We start from the raw sequence: 19,980 nt of genomic DNA, 5'->3' as shown, positions 1-19,980 counted from the left end.
TCTATTAAATCCATTTTATGTTTAGTTATATCCAGTTTCATTTTAACATCTTTTCTGTGTGGCATTTTCTGTAATTCTTTTTCAAGTCCCTTATATTCATCATCCAAGGCTTTAAGAGTTCGCCTTTTCCTGTTGTTCTTTTTTCTTGTATAGTCTATTATCAAGCCTCTAACATAGGCCTTCATTGTGTCCCAAACATTCTGTATTGAGGTGTCTTCTTTTCTGTTCTCTTTAAAGAAGAAGGCCAATTCTTTCTCCATCCATTGTATAAATTCTTATCCTTTAAAATAGAATTATTTAATGTCCATCTCGATCTTTTCCTTTGTCCCTTCCATTCAATTGTCAATGGGTTATGGTCAGCCCAAGTACTTGTTTCAATATTTACTTCTTGAATACTAGACATTAAATCTGTTGAGATCCAAATCATATCCAGTCTGGACCATGATAAATGCCTATTTGAATAGAACGTAAATTGCTTAGATTTATCATTTCTTTCTCTCCATATGTCTTTTAAAGTTAATTCATCTATCATTTTAAAAAGGATTTAGGAAGAGTTTTCCTGTTATGCTTTACTGTTGTTGCAATATAGTCAAGTCTATTATCCACAATTCCATTAAAGTCTCCCATCATAATTACATTAGCATAGTCAAGTTCGGCAGTCTTAGTATGTAATTTTCTATAGAATTCTTCCTGTTTATCATTCGCATAAATTGCAATCAAAAGTATCTTTCTATTATTGTCCATTATTTCTACCATTAATATTCTCCCATCATCATCTGTATAAATCATTTTTGCTGGAATGGCCTCTTTAATATATAAAACCACCCTCTTTTCTTGGATTGTGTCAAAGAGGTATACAATTTCCTAATTTTGGTTGTAATAACAATTGTTCATGTTGCTTTTTAATATGAACTTCTTGTAAACAAATTATGTCGAACCTTAATTTCATTAATTTATGGAAAATCTTCCTTCTCTTAGCAGCTAAGTTCAGTCCATTTATATTCATTGTAATCAATTTTTTTTCTTCCATAATTATGTTTTATATTTAGATTTAACCACTCTCGTGGGTCTTGCCTCACGTTGATCTTTAATATCAACTTGTCCACCTACTGCACCTTCTTCTTTTCCAACCTCCATTTGTTCCTCTTGAGATTCAATTGATGGGACCTCCTTTCCTGCTCCTCCTTCTCTGCCTCCAAAAACCTCTGCGCAAAACAGTTCTGCTTTCTCAATTGAATCAATTCTATGTCTCTGTTCCTGCCACGTAAACATCAATCCTTCTGGAATCAACCACCTGTAAGACACCTCTTTTCCAATAACCTTTAGTCAGGAATCGGTATTCTCTTCTCATCTCTCTCACTCTTCTAGGTATTTGTTTTAAAACCAAAATTTCTTTACTTTTGTATTTCAGTGGCTTCTCTCTTGCTACTTGCAATATTTGTGTCTTCAAAGATTTTTTAATAAATCTAATATGAACTTCTCTGGGTAGGTTATTTCTCATCGCATATCTTGTAAAAACTCGATATATCTCATCAATTCCATCCATCATCTTCTCTTCTGTTATCTCGAGTGCCTCCGCCAAGATTCCTACCATTATCGCAACCAAATCTTGTCCTTTTTCTTCTTCTATATTTTGGAATCTAAGATAAAATTCTGATCTATCCAACTCCCACTTCAACATCTCACTTTTTTCTTGTTCAATCGCTATTAATCTATTGTCGATATTTCCAATTTTCTCCTCTCTTGTTTGCCTCCCTCTTCAACATTTTGGAGTCTCTCTTCATATTTTTCCATCATCTGTTCCATCCTACCTGTTCTTTGTTCAATAGTATCCATTTTTACCTTAAGATCTTGAATTCCTTGCATAATCATCTGAAGGATACTCTTTCTTGTTCTTTTCTTTCTCCTTATCTTGCTTTAACAATGTCTGAATTGAACGCTGTCCAGATGGTGGGGAGGCAGAAGCAGACATAGAGGCACCTGAAGATATAAATTTCTTACTCATTTTAAGTGGTTCCAACTCTTCAAGTTTTTTCAAATTTTAGTCCACAAAAAAAAGAGAAAGAAATATGAAATTTTAATCCAAGGTAAGAAGGCCAACAATAAAAAAGCCAAAAGTGAGAGAGAAAAAGAAAAAAGAAAAAGAAAATTCTTCAAATTCTTCCTGACCTTAGTTCAATAAAAAAAGAATGAGAAAAAAAAACCATAAAAAAAAAAAAAAAAGTAACAGTAAAAATAAAAACCCAATAATAATAATAAACAAGACAAAGCCAAAAAGGAAGAAGGGAAAAAGAAAAAGAGAAAAAAAAAAACAAAACAAAAACCAAGAAAAATAAGTTTCTTCAGATTCCACACCTTAGTCCAGCCAGAAAAAAAAAGAAAAAAGAAAAAACCTCAATTAAAAAAAGGAAAAAGAAATAGTCCGCTAATGTACATTAAAAAAAAAAAAAAAAGGAAAAAAGAGAAAACAGGATCCAAATAGACAAAAGAAAAAATAAAATCAGTTAAATCAAAATAAAATATAAGTAGAAAAAAGAAATTCAGAGGCTTCCCTTTGCAAATAAATCAAGCTTAAAAGTCAGGACCTTGATGTTAGTGAAGGGGTTGGCAGAACTCAAAAAAAAAACAACAACACTGCACTCTATTTAATTATCCAAGGCTCTAATTATAACTCCCTTCTCTTTCCCACAAGCTTCAAAGCTGAGCCATGTATATCCAGAAAGACACCTGTAATAATATTCCACAAAGTGCTTTCCTCTATCTTATCAGGGGATGTCCTTGAGAAGAAGAGTCTATTTTTCTTTTTTTTAAATATTTCCGAGCCTCTAGGTGGCAGTGTTACAAAGTATCATAGTTCTCACTTTCCCCCCTCCTCTCTTAAGGGAAAGCCGTCTTGCAATACACAAAACAAACACCGAAAAATCAAACAAAATCAAGAGAAGCCTCTAGCCCAGAAAAAATAAAAATAAAAAGTCCAGAAAAAGAATAAAACATATGAATATATAGAAAAAAGAAAACAGTCCAGTTATCCAATAAGTAACAATAGAGTCCGAAAGCAAAGAAAAGAAAAAAATGGATTCTCTCTTTGACGCTTCCCTAAAAAACGCCGCTAAATCAATTTTATCAAAAACAAAACAAAAATCACACAGGTTTCTTCAGATAATTAGAGTAAACTTTCCAAATTCAAAAATTAAATAAAAAAAAGAAGTTCTCACCCAACCGACAAACTCTTTCTCAAACTCTTTCCGTCTGAGTCGCCCGGCCTCAGCAGCATGGGGCTGCCTCTCCGCCGCTGGCAAGAAGAGCTTCACCCGGCTCTCCAGGGATTTTGCGGTATCCCGGAATCCTCAGGATATGCTCTTCACGATGGCTGTCCCTACGGGACAGCGTAGGTCCGTTGACCGCCAGTGGCGGAGATATCGGCTGCAATCGAGGAGCTCGATTGCAGACCGTATCGCCACGGCGCAAGCTCCTCCCATCTCGAGACTTTCCTTCATTTCTAAAGATTTTCTTTTTCTAAATTACCAAGACTTCTTCGTTTCTTTAATGAGATTTCTTTTCACCTTAGCGGATTTGCATTCTATTTGATCTTCTCTGCAAATTCTACTTACTCTCCTCGTTAAAGCAATTAATGGAGTCAATGCCAGTTTGGGGGGAATTAGAGAAAGCCAACATCAAAGTCCAAGAAGTTTTAGATTTAAAAATGCCTTTTAAAAAAAGACTCTATTTTTTCTCTTAAATATATGTTCTTGAAGCAAGTTTTTGTAACAATACACAGGGACTCCTCGACTTACAATGGTTTGTTTGGTGACTGTTCCAAGTTAGAACGGCACTGCAAAAAAGGGACTTAACGACCGTGTTTCACAGTTACGACCTTTGCAACGTCCCCATGGTCGCCTGATCAAAATTCAGGCGCTTGGCAAGTGGTTCATCCTTACGACCGTCCTTTTGCGACCTTCTGACAAGCAAAGCCAGGCTCATTTAATAACCGGGTTACTAACTTATCAACTGCAATGAGTCGCATAACAACCATGTCAAAGGTGGTGAAATGGTGGGGAAAACTCAACAGCCTAAATTTGGGGCTCAGTTATAACAAGGTCATAACTCCAGGACCACCTGTACTTTGAACCAAAGCAATGTGTATGCCGGATGGACACGGGGACTTGTAGGGTTTTTCTGCAGTTTATTTCTCTCTCTCTTTCAAAAAAAAATAAGCTCAATTTTTTTTCTGATATTTTGCACATCACCGAAGGCGTAAGAGCCACAATAATTCAAAATGGGATGGTCCCAAAAGCAGGCAAAAATCAGGCCAAGTAAGCTGAATATTTGAGGATGGATTGTGCAAAAAGCAGACTGCCTCTTATACCCCCTATTCTTGGGGAATTACCCTTCTTAGCTGAGTCCAGGTTTGTACTAAGCTATGATAAACCTAAAACTTAAACTTAACCTAAACTTACTAGCCTGCTAACCCACCAAGCTCAAACGCCACAGTCCAACTCTGAGCTACAAATATTCCCTTCTATTAAACAGAATAAGAGCCATTTTGAGGAAAGAAAGAAAGAGAAGCAAACCCCAGCCAAAACCAAATTGTTTCCCATTGCTGCCTTGCGGCAAACAGATACGAGGAGGTATTTATTGTGGGTTCAAGGAAAGGGGGTGACCAATTAAACCGGTATCCCCTCATTCCCAAGCCAGCTTCGCCCCTTCGCTATGCACATCGTGATGTTGTACGGACGTCTGAAATGGGTGGAGCGGGCGTCAGCCCAGGACAATGCTGCTGTTGTCTTTAGACAAAAGTTTTCAGATCTCGCCGCCGTCTTCCAGCAGCAAGCGATAAGCAGCTGATGTAATTTACGATCTTTCTACAAAAATGGAGCTTTGTGGGATGTATTTTGACTTACGGGGATGGCCTATTTTCCAAGTCATCCCAGACGACAGAATGCCTGGATCTTAGTTAGCCTCAAGATTTGCAAAAAAAAAAAAAAGGTGTAAAATCGGATTATCAAAATAACAGAGTTGGAAGGAACTTTGGAGGTCTTGTAGTCCAACCTCCTGCACAGGCACCCTACAGCATTTCAGACAAATGGCTGTCCAATCCCTTAAGAATTTCCAGCGTTGGAGCTTTCACAACTTCTGAAGGCAAGCTGTCCCACTGATTAATTGTTCTCCCAGTTCTCCCAACCTTAGTTCCAGGTTGCTTCTCTCCTTGGTTCATTTCCACCCATTGCTTCTTGTCCTTCCTTCAGGTGTTTGACACCCTCTTCTTTGGGGCAGCCCCTCAGATATTGGAAGACTGCTATCATGTCACCCATTCCCTTCATGAGAGAGAGAGAGAGAGAGAGAGAGAGAGAGAGGGAGAGAGAGAGAAAGAGAGAGAGAGACAGAGAGAGGAGAGCAGTGGAAATCTATGGGCCGGTCCTTGGGACGGAAGAGCCACTGCTGCTAGGAAAAACACACCCTAGTTCTGGGGAGAAAAGGCCGGGGGCGGAGAATCATAGGTGTGGCAGACCTTCATCTCCCTGTGGGACAGACTTGTTAACCTGCTAATAGAGGGGGAGGGGAGGGAGAGAGAGAGACAGAGAGACATTTTGGCGGTGCTGTTGGCGATCCTAATAAGGGGAACATTTATCTAACTACAGAGGGTTTGTCGTGTTTGGGAGCCAGGTCAGAATAGCCCCATTATGGTCATAAGCAAGGCCAAAGGAGAGTTAGTGCTGCCTTTTTCTAAGCGGAATATCGCTGCCTTCCATTAGCAATTTTTCACCCTCCCCTTTAAGTATTTCCCAACCTCCCCCGTTTCCTGCTGCTCGGAAGAAACTGGTCCCATTAACTAATCGGACTGACTGTTCATCTACCCGGTGAGTTGAAAAGGAGACTCAAATCTACACTTCATTTGCAAGACCCTCTGCTGCGCGTGTTGCTAATGACCGTTCTAATTACGGTATCTTGCCGCTGTCTTTTTTTTTCTTTTCTTCCCCCTTCTTCTCTCCCCCTTTCTTAATCAAGACGATCCCACCTGCCTTGTGACATCTTGCCAAACCGGGAAGGTGTTACAGGCAAAACCCAAAGCACGTCAGGATTGGTGGGGAGGGGTGGGGGGTGGGGTAGGGGAACGGAGCCGGCGCTGTTAAAACTCTGGCAGCTTTCGTGCCAATGGCTGGGTTCCTCCTGGGCGGGTCCCCCCCACCCCCAGCCTGTCATTTCTTGGTGGGGGGGGGGGATGGAGGGAAGAGAGACCTGGCTTCTGTTCTTAGGGTGAAGGTACGGAGCCCAGGATGGGGGATGGCTGACTGATCCTGAAGGTAGAATAGGAATTAGAAGTATAGAGTAGAAGTAGAAGGAGAGGAGAGGAGAGGAGAGGAGAGAAAATAGAAGGATGGGATAGAAAAGGAATAGAATATAGAAGAGAAGAGAAAAGAAGAGAATAAGAATAGAAGATTAGAATAGAACAGAGGAGAGGAGAGGAGAGGATAGAAATTAGAAGGATCGGATAGAATAGGAATAGAACATAGAAGAGAAAAGAAGAGAAAAGGAATAAGAATAGAATAGAATGTAGAAAGAATAGAATAGAATAGAATGAATATTAGAATAGAATAGATTGAATAATAGAATAGAATAGAAAGAATCGAATTGAATCAAATAGAATAGAGTAGAATAGAATAGAATAAAGTAGAATAGAATAGAATAGAATAGAATAGAATAGAATAGAATAGAATAGAATAGAATGAATATTAGAATAGAATAGAGAATAGAAAGAATCGAATAGAATAGAATAGAAAGAATAAAATAGAATAGAAAATATGGAGTAGAGTAGAGTAGAGTAGAGTAGAATAGAATAGAATAGAACAGAACAGAACAACAGAACAGAACGGAATAGAATATTGGTTGCTCAGCCTTGAACTGTGGGGTCCTTGGTGCTTTCTGAGCTTGGTGAGTTTCTTGCAGACATTTCATTCCCCGACTGGGTAACATCATCAGTGCTAGTGGCTTTGTGGATAGTTAACTGATGATGTTGCCTAGTTGGGGAATGACACCTCTGTAAGAAAACCACCAAGCTCAGAGAGCACCTCCAGGGATGGATCACCGCAACTTCTGGAGGCAAGTTGTTCCACTGATTAATTGTTCTCGCTGGCAAGAATTTTTTTTTTTCTTAGTTCCAGGTTGCTTCTCTCCTTGATTAGTTTCCATCCGTTGCTTCTTGTCCTGCCCTCAGGTGCTTTGAAGAATAGCTTGACTCCCTCTTCTTTGGGGCAGCCCCTCAGATATTGGAAGACTGCTATCCTGTCACCCCTAGTCCTTCTTTCCATCAGACTAGACATACCCAGTTCCTGCCACCGTTCTTCGTATGTTTTAACCTCCAGCCCCCTCATCCTCTTTGTTGCTCTTCTCTGCACTCTTTCTAGAGTCTCCACATCTTTTTTTTAACATCGTGGCAACCAAAACTGGATGCGATATTCCAGCGTGGCCTTTGCCAAGACCAAACGTAACCAGTTTTGGGACTCATAGCCAGATGGAGGACTACAATTTCTAGTTTTAGGTCTCCCGGCCTCTCCTAAGTATTCCACGTTCCAGGAAAGCTGGCAAAAAGGTTTAAATCCGCTCTCAATGACCAGCCCAGGCTGCTAACGAGCTTGTCACGATGTCATTAGCTTGAATTAACACCCCTCCTCAATTATTTTCTTCTAACGGGGGTTTAAGCCGTAGCAAAAGTTGTTGGAAGCAAACGGGGGTGACCTTAACGCACGCGCTCCCTGTTCCATTACTTCACCCCACTTTTAAGGAAAGGGGCGGTGGTGTGAATGGCCGTTCTTTAGACCCGGGGCCGAATGATTTGACCCAACCCTTCCATTTGGAGAACCGGAAAAAAAACGGGAGCGATTGGCTTCCCTAATCATCGGTTTGGCACCGAAGCGGGAACAGGCTGTGGCTAGTTTGGAGAAAAATGCTACTTGGGTGGCAGCGGAGAGATAGCCGAAGGATTGTGGCAGCTCTCTTCCCCCCCTACACATGCACACGCACGCACACACACACACACACACACTAGCTCCAAGCATATCTTTCTTAGAGCTTTCTTGTTCAGACTTGTGTGATTTGAGAGGGCTGGAGGGAGGTGTTGCATCCTTCTGAAGGTTTCCTTTGTCTGCAAGAAGCATATTGTACAATATTTTTGTATTGTGGGGGGGGGGTGTTCCTTCCTTCCTCCCTTCCCTCTTTATTTTTTCTTTTTTCCTCTTCCTTCCTCCTTCTTCCTTTTTCCTCCCTCCTTTCCTGCCTTCTCTTTTCCCTCCCTCCTTCCTTTCTTTTTCATCTTCCCTTCCTCCCTCCCTTCCTTCGTCTTCCTTCTCCCTCCCTCGCTCCCTTCCTTTCCTGCCTTCTCTTTTCCCTTCCTCCTTCTCTCTTTCCTTCCTCCTTCTTTTTCCTCCTTCCTTTCTTCTTCATCTTCTCCTTCCCTCCCTTCATCTTCCTTCTACCTCCCACCCTTCCTTTCTTGCCTTCTGTCTTACCTTCCTCCTTCTTTTTCCTCCTTCCTTCCTTCCTTCCTTCCTTCCTTCCTTCCTTCCTTCCTTCCTTCCTTCATCATCTTCATCTTCTCCTTCCCTCCCTCCCTCCCTCCCTTTGTCTCCCTCCTTCCTTTCCTTTCCTGCCTTCTCTTTTCCCTTCCTCCTTCTCTCTTTTCTTCCTCCTTCTCCTTTTCCTTCCTCCTTCATTCCTCCCTTCCTCATCTTCATCTTCTCCTTCCCTCCCTCCCTTCCTTCCTTCATGCGCAGTGGTTAAAATACAGCATTGCAGGCAAACTCTGCCCACTGCCAGCAGTTCGATCCTGACCGGCTCACGGTTGACTCAGCCTTCCGTCCTTCCAAGGTCGTTAAAACGAGGACCTTTACAGGTGCTGTGAAGCACCCCTGAAGCCATATATAAGTCAAAGTGCTTATTGCTAGTGCTATTTTTGCCAGACGCCTGTGCTTACCTCTGATTTCCGGCAACGCGTAGCAAGCGACTGGTTCAGTCTACAAGTGCAGCGTTCACCTAATGAAAGCTGCCAAAATCAGGCTAGGTGCCCAATGACCTGCTTTGCAACCATCCCTGCACATTCAATTATGGTCATAAGTCGAGGACTGCCTGTAGGGTGTGTGTGTGTGTGTGTGTGTGTGAATATATATAGCAGGATTCTTGCAAGGATGGCAGTTGGCCGTTTGGAAGGGAAGGAAAACACCGCAAAGTCTTTCACGATTGCAGCGAGACGTACTCGACCCCGTGGTATCGTTCAGCCCCGAAGAGCAAAATAATATCTCCCATCTCCACCCTGTTTATTGTACGTGGTTGGGGGTGGGGGAAAGAGAGAACAATTTGCCAAAGATTAAGGCGATTTTCTGGCAGCGCAGAAGAGAAGGTCTGAGTTTAAAGGAGAACGAAGCCAACGCGTTCAAAACTAAAAAGGGGTCAGTAGTGATGTCCAGATAATTCAAGAGAGAAAAGGTTGGGTTTTTTTTTAACCTGCTCAACCACTGGATTAGATCTGTGCTAGGAGACAAAAAAATAACCTCCCAAAATAGTCAGTTTGATGTAGTGGTTAAGGCAATCAGGCTGGAAACTAGGAGAGGTGAGTTCTAGTTCCGCCTTAGGGCATGAAAGCCAGCTGGGTGACTTTGGGCCAACCACCAGGAGACGGTGAATTGTAGTCCTCCCATAGGCATGAACGTCAACTGAGTGGCTATGGGCCAATCACCAGGAGACGGTGAGTTCTAGTCCTGCCTTAGGCATGAAAGTCGACTGAGTGGCTATGGGCCAATCACTAGGAGATTGTAAATTCTAGTTCCACATTATGCATGAAAGGCAGCTGGTGACTTTGGGCCAATCACCAGGAGATGGTAGCCCTCCCATAGGCATGAAAGTCGACTGGGAAGCTATGGGTCAATCACTAGGAGACAGGGAGTTCTAGTCCCGCCTTTGGCATGAAATCCAGCAGGGTAACTTTGGGCCAATCGCCAGGAGGCAGTGAATTCTAGCACTCCCATAGGCATGGAAGTCGACCAGGTGCCTTTGGGTCAGTCACCAGGAGACGGTGAGTTCTAGCCCTGTTTTATGCATGAAAGGCAGCTGGGTGAACTTGGGACCAATTACCAGGAGACGGTGAGTTCTAGTCCCGCCTTAAGCACGAAAGTCAACTGAGCGACTTTGGGCCAATCACTAGGAGATTGTAAATTCTAGTTCCACATTACGCACGAAAGGCAGCTGGGTGACTTTGGGCCCATCACCAGGAGACCGTGAGTTCTAGTCCCGCCTTAGGCCTGAAAGCCAACAAAACGAAATCGGGAGGGCTCCTTGGCGCTCTCTGAGCTTGCTTTGTTTTCTTGCAAACGTCTCTCGTCACCTGAACCAGGTAACCTCATCAGTGCTAGTCAAGATGAAATTTGTGGCTTTCCCAAATTTGTGGGGGGGACGGGGACGAAGAGTTGGATGTCTTAGCGTCCTCTCGGAAAGCATGTTTCGGCTCGCCTGCTGGCATGAGCTTGTTCTCCCGCGGAGAAGAATCTCAATCTCTCTCTCTCTCTCTCTCTCTCTCTCTCTCTCTCTCTCTCTCTCTCTCTCTCTCTCTCTCTCTCACACACACACACACACACACACACACACACGCCTCCCCCAATTATTCTTTTCATGCACGCATCTGCATACAAATAGGGCTCCCTCCGCACACTCGGTGCCACTTGAGGCTGTCGGGAGAAAGCCAGAATCCGTCTTTACGGTGCCCCATCAGGACATCCTGCCTCCTTCGTTCCTCCTTCCCCTGCCACCTCCCCCCAGCCCCCCCAAACACCCACCCACCCACCCACACCCCTCCCCAGATGCCCACGCCGAGCCAACCCCATCCCTTTGCCCCCCCCCCCATAACAAATTAGAAATGTGAGAACTCTCCTTGTTGATCAAAACATAAATTATTCTTCGTAGACAGGGCACCCACGGGCTCCGGAGAGGGTAATTGGTGCCACCTCCAATTCCTTAAAAGGTGAATATCGTAATTGGAAAAGAGGTGTGAGAGGCTCACTCGGCCTCGGAGGAGAAAGGCGGGTGGGGGCTGGGGGTGGCATGAAAGCGTTCATTTTCGCAGCTTGGGAGATGACTATGGCCGTGTTATGGATTCTAATTATCAACACAGCGGGGAAGGGAGGGGACGTCTTGGCTTCGTCCCGGTCTGGGAATCCTTAGTTACCCCCATTGTTCTCCCTGACGGTGCTGCTCAGCTGCTGAAGAGAGGGTGTGTGTGTGTGTGTGTGTGTGTGTGTGTGTGCGTGTGTGTGTGTGTAGGAAAGCCTGTTGGAATTCTTGCTTTGGGGGGTGTTAGGGGCTTGGGCGCCACCCTTATTCGTTCCCCCAGCTTGGGATATTTTAAAATTATTGTGTATTGATGCTGTTTAAGAAAAGGTCCAGCTTCCCTCTCGGTAAGGATTCTGCATGGTTTACAATATAGTCTTAAAAGGCATAAAAAAATATGTATCACTGAACGGCCAAAATGGAGCCCAAAGTTAATGAGCTCACAGAACAGTCTTCCTCCTCCTCCTCCTCCTCCTTCTCTTCTCCAACACTCCACAAACCCCATTCCCTTGTAACACTGATGGTGTTACCTAGTCAGGTAATAAAACGTCTGCAAGAAAACCACCAAGCTCAGAGAACACTAAGAACTACAGTCCTCCTCCTCCTCCTCCTCCTCCTCCTCCTCCTCCTCCTCCTCCTCCTCCTCCTCTTCTCCAACACTCCACAAACCCCATTCCCTTATAACACTGATGGTGTTACCTAGTCAGGTAATAAAAACGTCTGCAAGAAAAACCGCCAGTTCAGACCGCATCAAGGATCCCTAAATCTTCCTTCTCCTCCCCGCCAACTCCACTCCCTTCCAGCACTGATGATGTTACCTAGCTGGGTAACGAAACATCTGCAAGAAATCCACCAAGGATCCCCGTAGCAAAATTGTGCTAGATCAGTAAGGGAATTGCTAAGAGCTGCCAAGAAAAATCTGGTGGTGGGATATTAAAAATGTAGGTAGGCAGTGGGCCAGGAAAGAAAATAAGAGGAGAAGGATATTTTGAGGGAGAAAGATTTTGCAGGTTAGAGCATCAAGAGCCCCAGTGGATTTGCATCACATCAGGTTTAGTTCAAAAACTTGTCCCAGGGGCATAATAACTGATGGCTCTCTTCAGGGAGTAGAACATCCAGGTGTTCATATCAAAAAGGTTGTCCTCCTTTGGGAGATGCACCTGAAGGCAGGACAAAAAAAAACAATGGATGCAGCCTAGAAATAAGGAGAACTTCCCTGATCGAGAGAAGAATTAACCCGTGGTACAACCTGCCTCTTGAAGTTGTGGGTTCTCCCACACCGGAGGTTTTCAAGAAGAGATCGGACATCCATTTGTCTGGAACGGTATAGGGTTTCCGGCCTAAACAGGGGGGGTTGGACTAGAAGACCTCCAAGGTCCCTTCCAACTCTTTTAATCCTGAGATGGACAGATTCCCATCTGGTTTGGTGAGCTGGGAGCCGGGTTGGCTTTTCATAAACAAGCGAACCCACACGCTTTTTTTGTGCGCTTAGATAACCAGCAAACCCACCGTGTTTTGTCCTGCAAATGTTGCCCGCCTGGTTTAAGCTGCTGTTTCAAGACGGCAAGGATGGCTCATCCGCTTTACTCTGTTTTGTGTGTGTGTGTGTATGTGTGTTTTTGTGTGTGTGTGTGTGTGTGTTAATGCCTGAAAGGCAAACGGAGTTGGAGAGGGAGGGACTCCCATGACAGAGAAAAAGAGAGGGAGAGAGAGAGAGAGAGAGAGAGAGAGAGAGAGAGAGAGAGAGAGAGAGAGAAAACGTGTGGATTCATGAACAGGCTTCATCATGTTCCACTTATCCGCCGCACCGCCTCGACGAAATTCGGCAGATGGATGCTTGGTCATGCCGTCGGCGCAGAGGGGTTAACTCCTCGGATTTAGCTTTCCGTCGTTTTCACGAGAGCGTTGACAACACTTTTGCCGTGTTTATTCCCAGGTGTGCCTGCTCCGGCCCAGCGGCTTCCCGAGCCCTGAGCTTTGGCGGGGGGAGGAAGGAGGGGAGGAAGGGAACGTCGGATAAAACAGCGCACCTTTCCGGTCGGAGTGCGCATCAAATATTCATGGATATCCCGATTTGCACATTGGGGTTGATGAATGGGCCTGATGTGGACTTGGGGATGCGGGAGAAAAGGCTGTTTTTTGCCGGGGGAATCGGCCGAGGAATTTGTGTCACTTTCCCCTCCTTGTGTGTGCGTGTTTGTGTGTGTGTGTGTGTGTGTGTGTGTGTATACATATATATATATATATATATATATATATATATATATATATATATATACATACATACATAAATACATACATACATACATACACACACATATGGGATCCTTGACTTATGCCCACAATAGATTTTTGCAGCTTAAGCAAGAGAATTAGTTGCTTGAGGGAGTTGCCCTCCACCTTTCATGCCACAGTGGTTAAGCCGGTCCCTGCGGTTGTTAAGCAAATCATGCAGTCATTAAGCGAATCATGCAGTCATTCAGTGAATCGGATCCCCCCCAATTGGGTTCCATTTGTCAGGTCGTCTTCAACTTGTGGCCACAATTGAGACCAGAATTTATGTGAGACATTTGTTCAGTGAGTTTTGCTCCATTTTACGACTCCCGTCACCCCCATTGCTGGCGTTGTTCAATGAGCCACACGGTGCTTTAAGTGAATCTGGCTTCCCCGTTGTCTTTGCTGGCCAGAAGGTCGCTAAAGGGGACTCCAGGACCCTGAAACCGTCATATATACGAAACAGTTGACAAGCATCTGAATTTTGATCCTAAACAGGGTGGTCGGTGGGCCGTAAATTCCACGAGGCAGAGCTGACTTCCTTTGGATCCATGCCGGCATATATTGCTCCTAATAAATAACTGGTTGTCTTTTGATGCTGGGCTCACTGTTTAATTAGGGCGTCCGTTGGAACCCTGACAGCAACGGTGTGAAAAACGGTGATATAAGGTCACCTGTTTCAGTGCCGTCGTAACTCTGGAGGGTCACTAAACGAACGGTTATAAGTCGAGGACGCCTGGATAGGAAGGTGCCGTTCTTCTCCAACAAAATGAAACTCAGCAGTGCTGACTTAAGCAAGTTGCAGGCACGGAAGACCTTTGAAACTCCGGTCTCCCTGGAATGGAACTGGCGCCATGAAAAGCACATTTCATTCCTTTCTGGTTCAGCGGGTGGGGCAAACGTAGGGGAAAAAAAAGTAGCTGATTCAGAGATCAGGCCGAGCGTTGGGGCAAACGTAAAATTGGTTGGGGGCTCACTCTAGGGCAGAGAGCCCCCACCCCCCCAACCTTTAGGGCACCAGGGACTGGTTCCGTGGAGAGAGGTTTTTTCCGTGGACCGGAGGAGACGTGGTTGTGTGTGCTGCTTGCATCTTACACATGGGGCTTTGTTTGTTTGTGCAGCCCGGTTTCTGGCATGCCACAGATCAGTGGCAGTCCAAAACCCCAGAGTTCTAGAGGATTGGAGCTTAAAACATATGAAGAAGGGTTGCTGGAACTGGGTATGTCTAGTCTGACGAAAAGAAGGACTAAGGGCTGACAGGATAGCAGTCTTCCAATATCTGAGGGGCTGCCCCAAAGAAGAAGCTGTTTTCCAAAGCCACCAGAAGGCAGAACAAGAAACAGTCGAGGGAAACTAATCAAGGCGAGAAGCAACCTAGAAATAAGGCGAAATTTGAGCATAATTAAACAGTGGAACAATTTGCCTTCACACATTGTGATTGCCTCCCTCACTGGAGGTTTTTAAGAAAAAGACTAGAGAGCCATTTGTCTGAAATGGTATAGAGTTGCTTGCTTGAGCAGAAGGTTGGCTAGAAGACCTCAAAGGTCCCTTCCAACCCTGTTATTATTAAGTAATAGTTGAAAGATTATCAAAAGGAGATCCAACCTAGAACCAAGAAGAAATTTCCAGACACTGAGAACAATTCATCCGTGGAATGACTTCTCTCCGGAAACCGTGGATGCTCCAACACTTTTAAGAAGAGATTGGACAGCCATTCGTCTGAAATGGTCTAGGGTTTCCTGCCTGAGGGGGTTGGGGGGGGGCGGGTTGGACTAGTAGACCTCTAAGGGCCCTTCCAACTCTGCTCTTCGGTTAGTTTCTCCACACTTTTGGTCTTTCACTTGGAAATTCATCTCTTTTTCTTCTCCTCCTCCTCCCTGTTTCCTTAGCACCTTTGGAGAGCTGAAGACAGTCCGCCTGCCGAAGAAAATGTTCGGATCGGGAACGCATCGCGGCTTCGGCTTTGTGGATTTCCTGACCAAGCAGGATGCCAAGGTGAGCGAACTCTTCTGCATGCATTCCCCCACCCCACCCCTTTGATACAGGATGGTCCTCGGCTTACAACCGCAACTGAGCTCAAAATGTCTGGGGCTAAGCAAGGCGGCTGTGAAATACGTTTTGCCCCAGTTGTTAAGTGAGTCCTGCGGCCGCATTAAGGCGGACTCAGCGAGAGAATTGGATTCGCGAAACAACCTCACGATTCACTTAAAATAATTACAGGGATTTTTTTTCTGCACAATCGGGAGGTACCAAGGCACTTAAAATCGAGCCCGGCTCACTTAAAAAAACTTTGGATGCTTAGCAAAACTTTGGTTCCTATTTGTGAAGGTTGCAGTATCCAATTGTCGTCTGAGGCCGAGGAGTCGCCGTATGTCTGCACATGTTCTTACAATTTGTGAAATATCCTACACTAGTATTTTCCCCAAAAGGCAGGCAGCCCTGAGTCTCATCTGCATACTTTACCATATTCATAGCAAATCCAAGATGACCCATTTTTAAAGTATCCTTCCCTTCCGTATAATTACACCATACAGGCGAAGGGAATTTTGAGAGCATCAAACAGCCCTTCAGATATATTTTCCCAATTCCCAACAGGAAGCTATTTATCGTAGAAACCGTATTTTTATTCTGGGGACTAACAGAAGAGAAATATTCAAGCAAAAACATAATCTTTCTCAGGATGCTGGAATTAAAGAGAGCCATGTCTAATATCTCAGCTCCCAAATAACCAGGATAAAATGTCAGTGGAGATCCTCAGTCATCCAGATCATGGTTGTCCCAAAGAGGCTATTTTTTTTCAAAAGGCAACTGCGCTTCCTTGTGTTTTTTTTTTGAAGATGTTTTACTTCTCATCCAAGCAGCTTCTTCGGCTCTGGGTGGATGATAGTCATTGACCGGCTGTTTGCAAGGAGTATCAATCCTTCCCTTCCCCACCATCCAGTCCAGAGCTGAAGAAGCTGCTTGGATGAGAAGCAAAACGTCTTCAAACAAAAAAAAACCAGAAAGTCCAGTTGGCCTCTTGAAAAAATAAAAAGCGCCTTTGGGACAAGCAGGTTAAAATGTTTCACAGAGCAGCCGTGACCATATATAGACCAGGTTGGTGTCATGCGCAGGAAGTCCCTGACTTATCACCAAAATTAGGGCCAGAATTTCTGATGTTAAAGTAGATGATTAATTGCGTGATACCCAATTTTATCTCAAGTTTTGATAACCGCTGTTAAGTGAATCAGGAAGTCGTTAAATGAATCTGGCTTCACCCGTTGACTGGCAAATAGTGATCACATGAGCCTGCAACCCTCATAAGTTGTCAAGTGCCCAAATTTTGATCACATGACTGTTGCTGTTGTTGTCCTTTCGACCAAATCAAGGATTAGCCGTAAAAGCATCAAGCCTGCAGGCTTTATCTTAGATACAATTAAACTGTGGTTTGTTTGATTTTGGCTCTTTGTGTTAGTTGGGGCTGAGCTGATGACTTCAACCAACCACTTGTGGGTTTGTTTTTGTTTCTTAAAACCCTGGTCTATAGCTTTCTGTGTGATTTGCACAAACCTATTCGACTATGGTTTGTTTAACGAGTGATGTTTCGTGGGTCCATCATACCGCACAACCAATTGGCCTATTTTTCTGTAGGTTTTCTCACTTTCGTTGAGATTGTAAATTGAAATGCCTCTAAAACTGGGGTTCTTAAATGTTTGGTGTGCCGAGAAAACCCTTTGCGAGTGGTGAAACCCAGAGACCTCAATTAGGCTGAAAAGACATGATAGATAGATAGATAGATAGATAGATAGATAGATAGATAGATAGATAGATAGATAGATAGATAGATAGATGATAGATAGATAGATAGATAGATAGATGTAGTTGATAGAGATAGAGATAGATAGAGATTAGATATAGATATAGGTATAGATATAGATAGATATAGATATATAGATAGAGATTAGAGATAGATAGAGAGATAGAGATAGATAGGTGGGGGGGGGGGTCTGCTTCTGGTTTGCACCGGGTCAGCCAAACCGGTAGTTAAGATTCTGTGCAATTAGTCACTGCTCATTTTTCAGCCTGTTTTCCAGGCAGGTTTTTGGCTGTTTTTCGGCCCTAACCCCAAAATAGACTGAAAACGGGCCGAATAGATGGGGCCAGCCAATGGTGAACCCTACTTCTGCTTTTGAGGCGAGTGGCCAGGAGGCGGGGCTGGGTGTGATGCCTACCCAGCCAGAGGACCGGTTGTTAAGTTGTTCAAATCCCACCACTGGGTGGATAGATAGATGGATGGATGGATGGATGGATGGACATATGTACATATACATATATGTGTGTATGTATATAAAAACATTATACACACACACACATATGCACACTATAATAAAGTAGGTGTAATATATTGATATCCGTGGTGGAGGGGAAAAGCTGGAATTTCTATTTGCTATTCAAACATTGCATCGGAGAATCCACCCTCAAGTATCTAAAGAGAAGAATACACAGGCACGTAACCGAATGTTGCTTTTTTGGGTAGCTCCTGTTCAAAGCCGTAGTTAGTTTATTGCAATGTCCGTTGTCTTCCTTTTCCCGCAACCGTTCCTGCGGCGCAGAGGGTGCAGGACGGTCTTAAAAAGTCAACTGTTCTTCCCAACAAAACAGAAAACAAAATCCCCTCCAACTAAGGAATGAATCTTCTCCCTTTTGGCAGAAAAGACTCAGCTGTCATGCCTTGGCCATACCCTCTGTATCTGATCACCCTTTTGTTTCGGAGGAAGAATGAGAAATCTATCAACCCCCTAACGCTGTCGACTGTATTGTATCTCACTAATGGTTTTCTCCCTCCGGACTTGCCGGGCTGAAGGATTTAATAGGGCAATGGGGAAAGAGGAGACGGAGTGGCCCCATCCGCCAAATTACAAGCATTTAGATCTGGTGAGCTGGGGCAACCCCGGGGAGGTGACCTCGAAGGCTTCCTTGCTTGATCTACGACGCCCGTCGTGGTAGAACCCCGCCCAACACGCATCTGTGTGTCAGCCCACATGGTCATGAAATCAAGACTCCGGGATCGTTGGCACATGTCAGAGTCTTTGCAGTGTGACTACCATTATGAGAACAACCCAGGAGCAAAACACAGCACACAGAGAACATTTAACACTGGTGGTTTATATACAAGACATTCTTATATAAATACCTTTACAAGCAAGCAAAACTTCTTCTTAAAAAAAGAGAACTCTACAATGAATACTGGACACAAGGAGAGAGGACACGTCCTCTATAATGGCTGCCTTATATAAGCACTTCTTAAGGGGGTAAAACTTCTGTGGACCCGCTCTTAGTCTTCGGAGCTTGGAAGCAAAGTGAAAGAATAAAAGGGGCTTCACCTGTTTTCTGTGTTTGTTTTGTATCCCACCCTGGGTCATCACACTCTTGCTTGAGCAGGTGGTTGGACTAGAAGACCTCCAAGGTCCCTTCCAACTCTGATGTTCTATATTGTATTAGCGTTAGGGTTTGAGTTAACAGGTCATTGGAAGGTAGAAACAGATCAACTGGAGGATTGACAGAATTATTACTAAACTTTGAGCAAGTTTAACCAAACCAAACTCTTCCTTGGGAGATCCTGCCAAATGTTGCTGGTTACCCAGCAGAATTAGCAGCATTATAAGAGAGTGCATTGCTCTGAACAGTGAAAAGATAATTGAGATTAAATGGCATAGGCACTGATACATTAGGTAAATATATACATTGGATTGGCCAGGCATATAATAGCATCTACGGCAGCCAATTGCAAGTGTGAACACCGCACGTCCTTGTGTTGTGAACATTTCTTTCTGGCCTGTTCATTTGCACAAAGAGGATCCAACTTGAGTTATGTAAGATCTTGACAGTCTGGCCCTCAAACCTTGTGAGATGCCGGACAGTTCTGAAATGTCATTCTCCTTGGATTGTATTTTCAAAGCCCAGCAACAATTGAAAGAGTGATTTCAGATTATCAAAACAGACCAATGTCCCATCCTGATCATTTTAGAAGGGTTCCAAATTCCAGACAGCTGTTTCAAAGTTTGTTTTTAATTTAAATTTTTGTTAAGTAAACATTAAAAACCACTGAACACAGTGTGACTTTCTTGGCATTCATTTTTGCCATACATACTATAACCTAGACATATAACAGTTGATCTTTCCTTTTTTACTACGTTGTTAATTTAATGCTGGTTACATATTTGTTTCTATTTGCATTTATATACTGCATTTATATACTATTTACAACCTAGCTTCTTTTCCATCTCTTTTGTAGTCTTTATATTCATATCATATTTGTCCATTATATTTCATTTTCTTTAACTTACAAAACTTTAACTTTCATTCCTATAAAGCGTCAACAATTTCTTCTTTTCCTCGACTCCAGCCACTGATACATTTTACTCCAAACTTCATAGTACTCTGTCCTTAATTTCTAGAATTAGTCTGTCCATCTCTGCACAAACTAATATTTCCCTTATTATTTTGCTGGCTGTTTCAAAGTTCTGAGCTCAGAATATTTGAAACGTTTTGCTCCCCAAATGGAGCCTTTTAGATTTGAAATATAAATGTTTTGCAGTCCCCTAATCGCACAGTGACTCATGGTTGGTAAACATG

At 43.6% G+C, this 19,980-nt stretch overlaps 1 protein-coding gene across 3 annotated transcripts in view; it reads left to right on the top strand.

The window, feature by feature from the left end:
- The window catches only part of RBM19 (RNA binding motif protein 19), a 69,878-nt gene that overhangs the window by 28,506 nt on the left and 21,392 nt on the right, over nt 1-19,980 (top strand). For all 3 annotated transcript variants that reach the window (XM_026718651.2, XM_087913236.1, XM_087913235.1), the window contains exon 22: nt 15,255-15,360. In XM_026718651.2, coding sequence (XP_026574436.1) covers nt 15,255-15,360 — 106 coding nt within the window. The remainder of the gene's footprint in view (nt 1-15,254; nt 15,361-19,980) is intronic.

This window comes from Pseudonaja textilis, chromosome 15 (assembly GCF_049901715.1).
Source record: "Pseudonaja textilis isolate UNSWEBS1 chromosome 15, rPseTex1.2, whole genome shotgun sequence".
In the NCBI taxonomy this organism is placed as follows: Eukaryota; Metazoa; Chordata; class Lepidosauria; order Squamata; family Elapidae; genus Pseudonaja; species Pseudonaja textilis.
The sequence above is the reverse complement of the archived record's forward strand: the minus strand, read 5'-3'. Positions and strand labels throughout refer to the sequence as shown.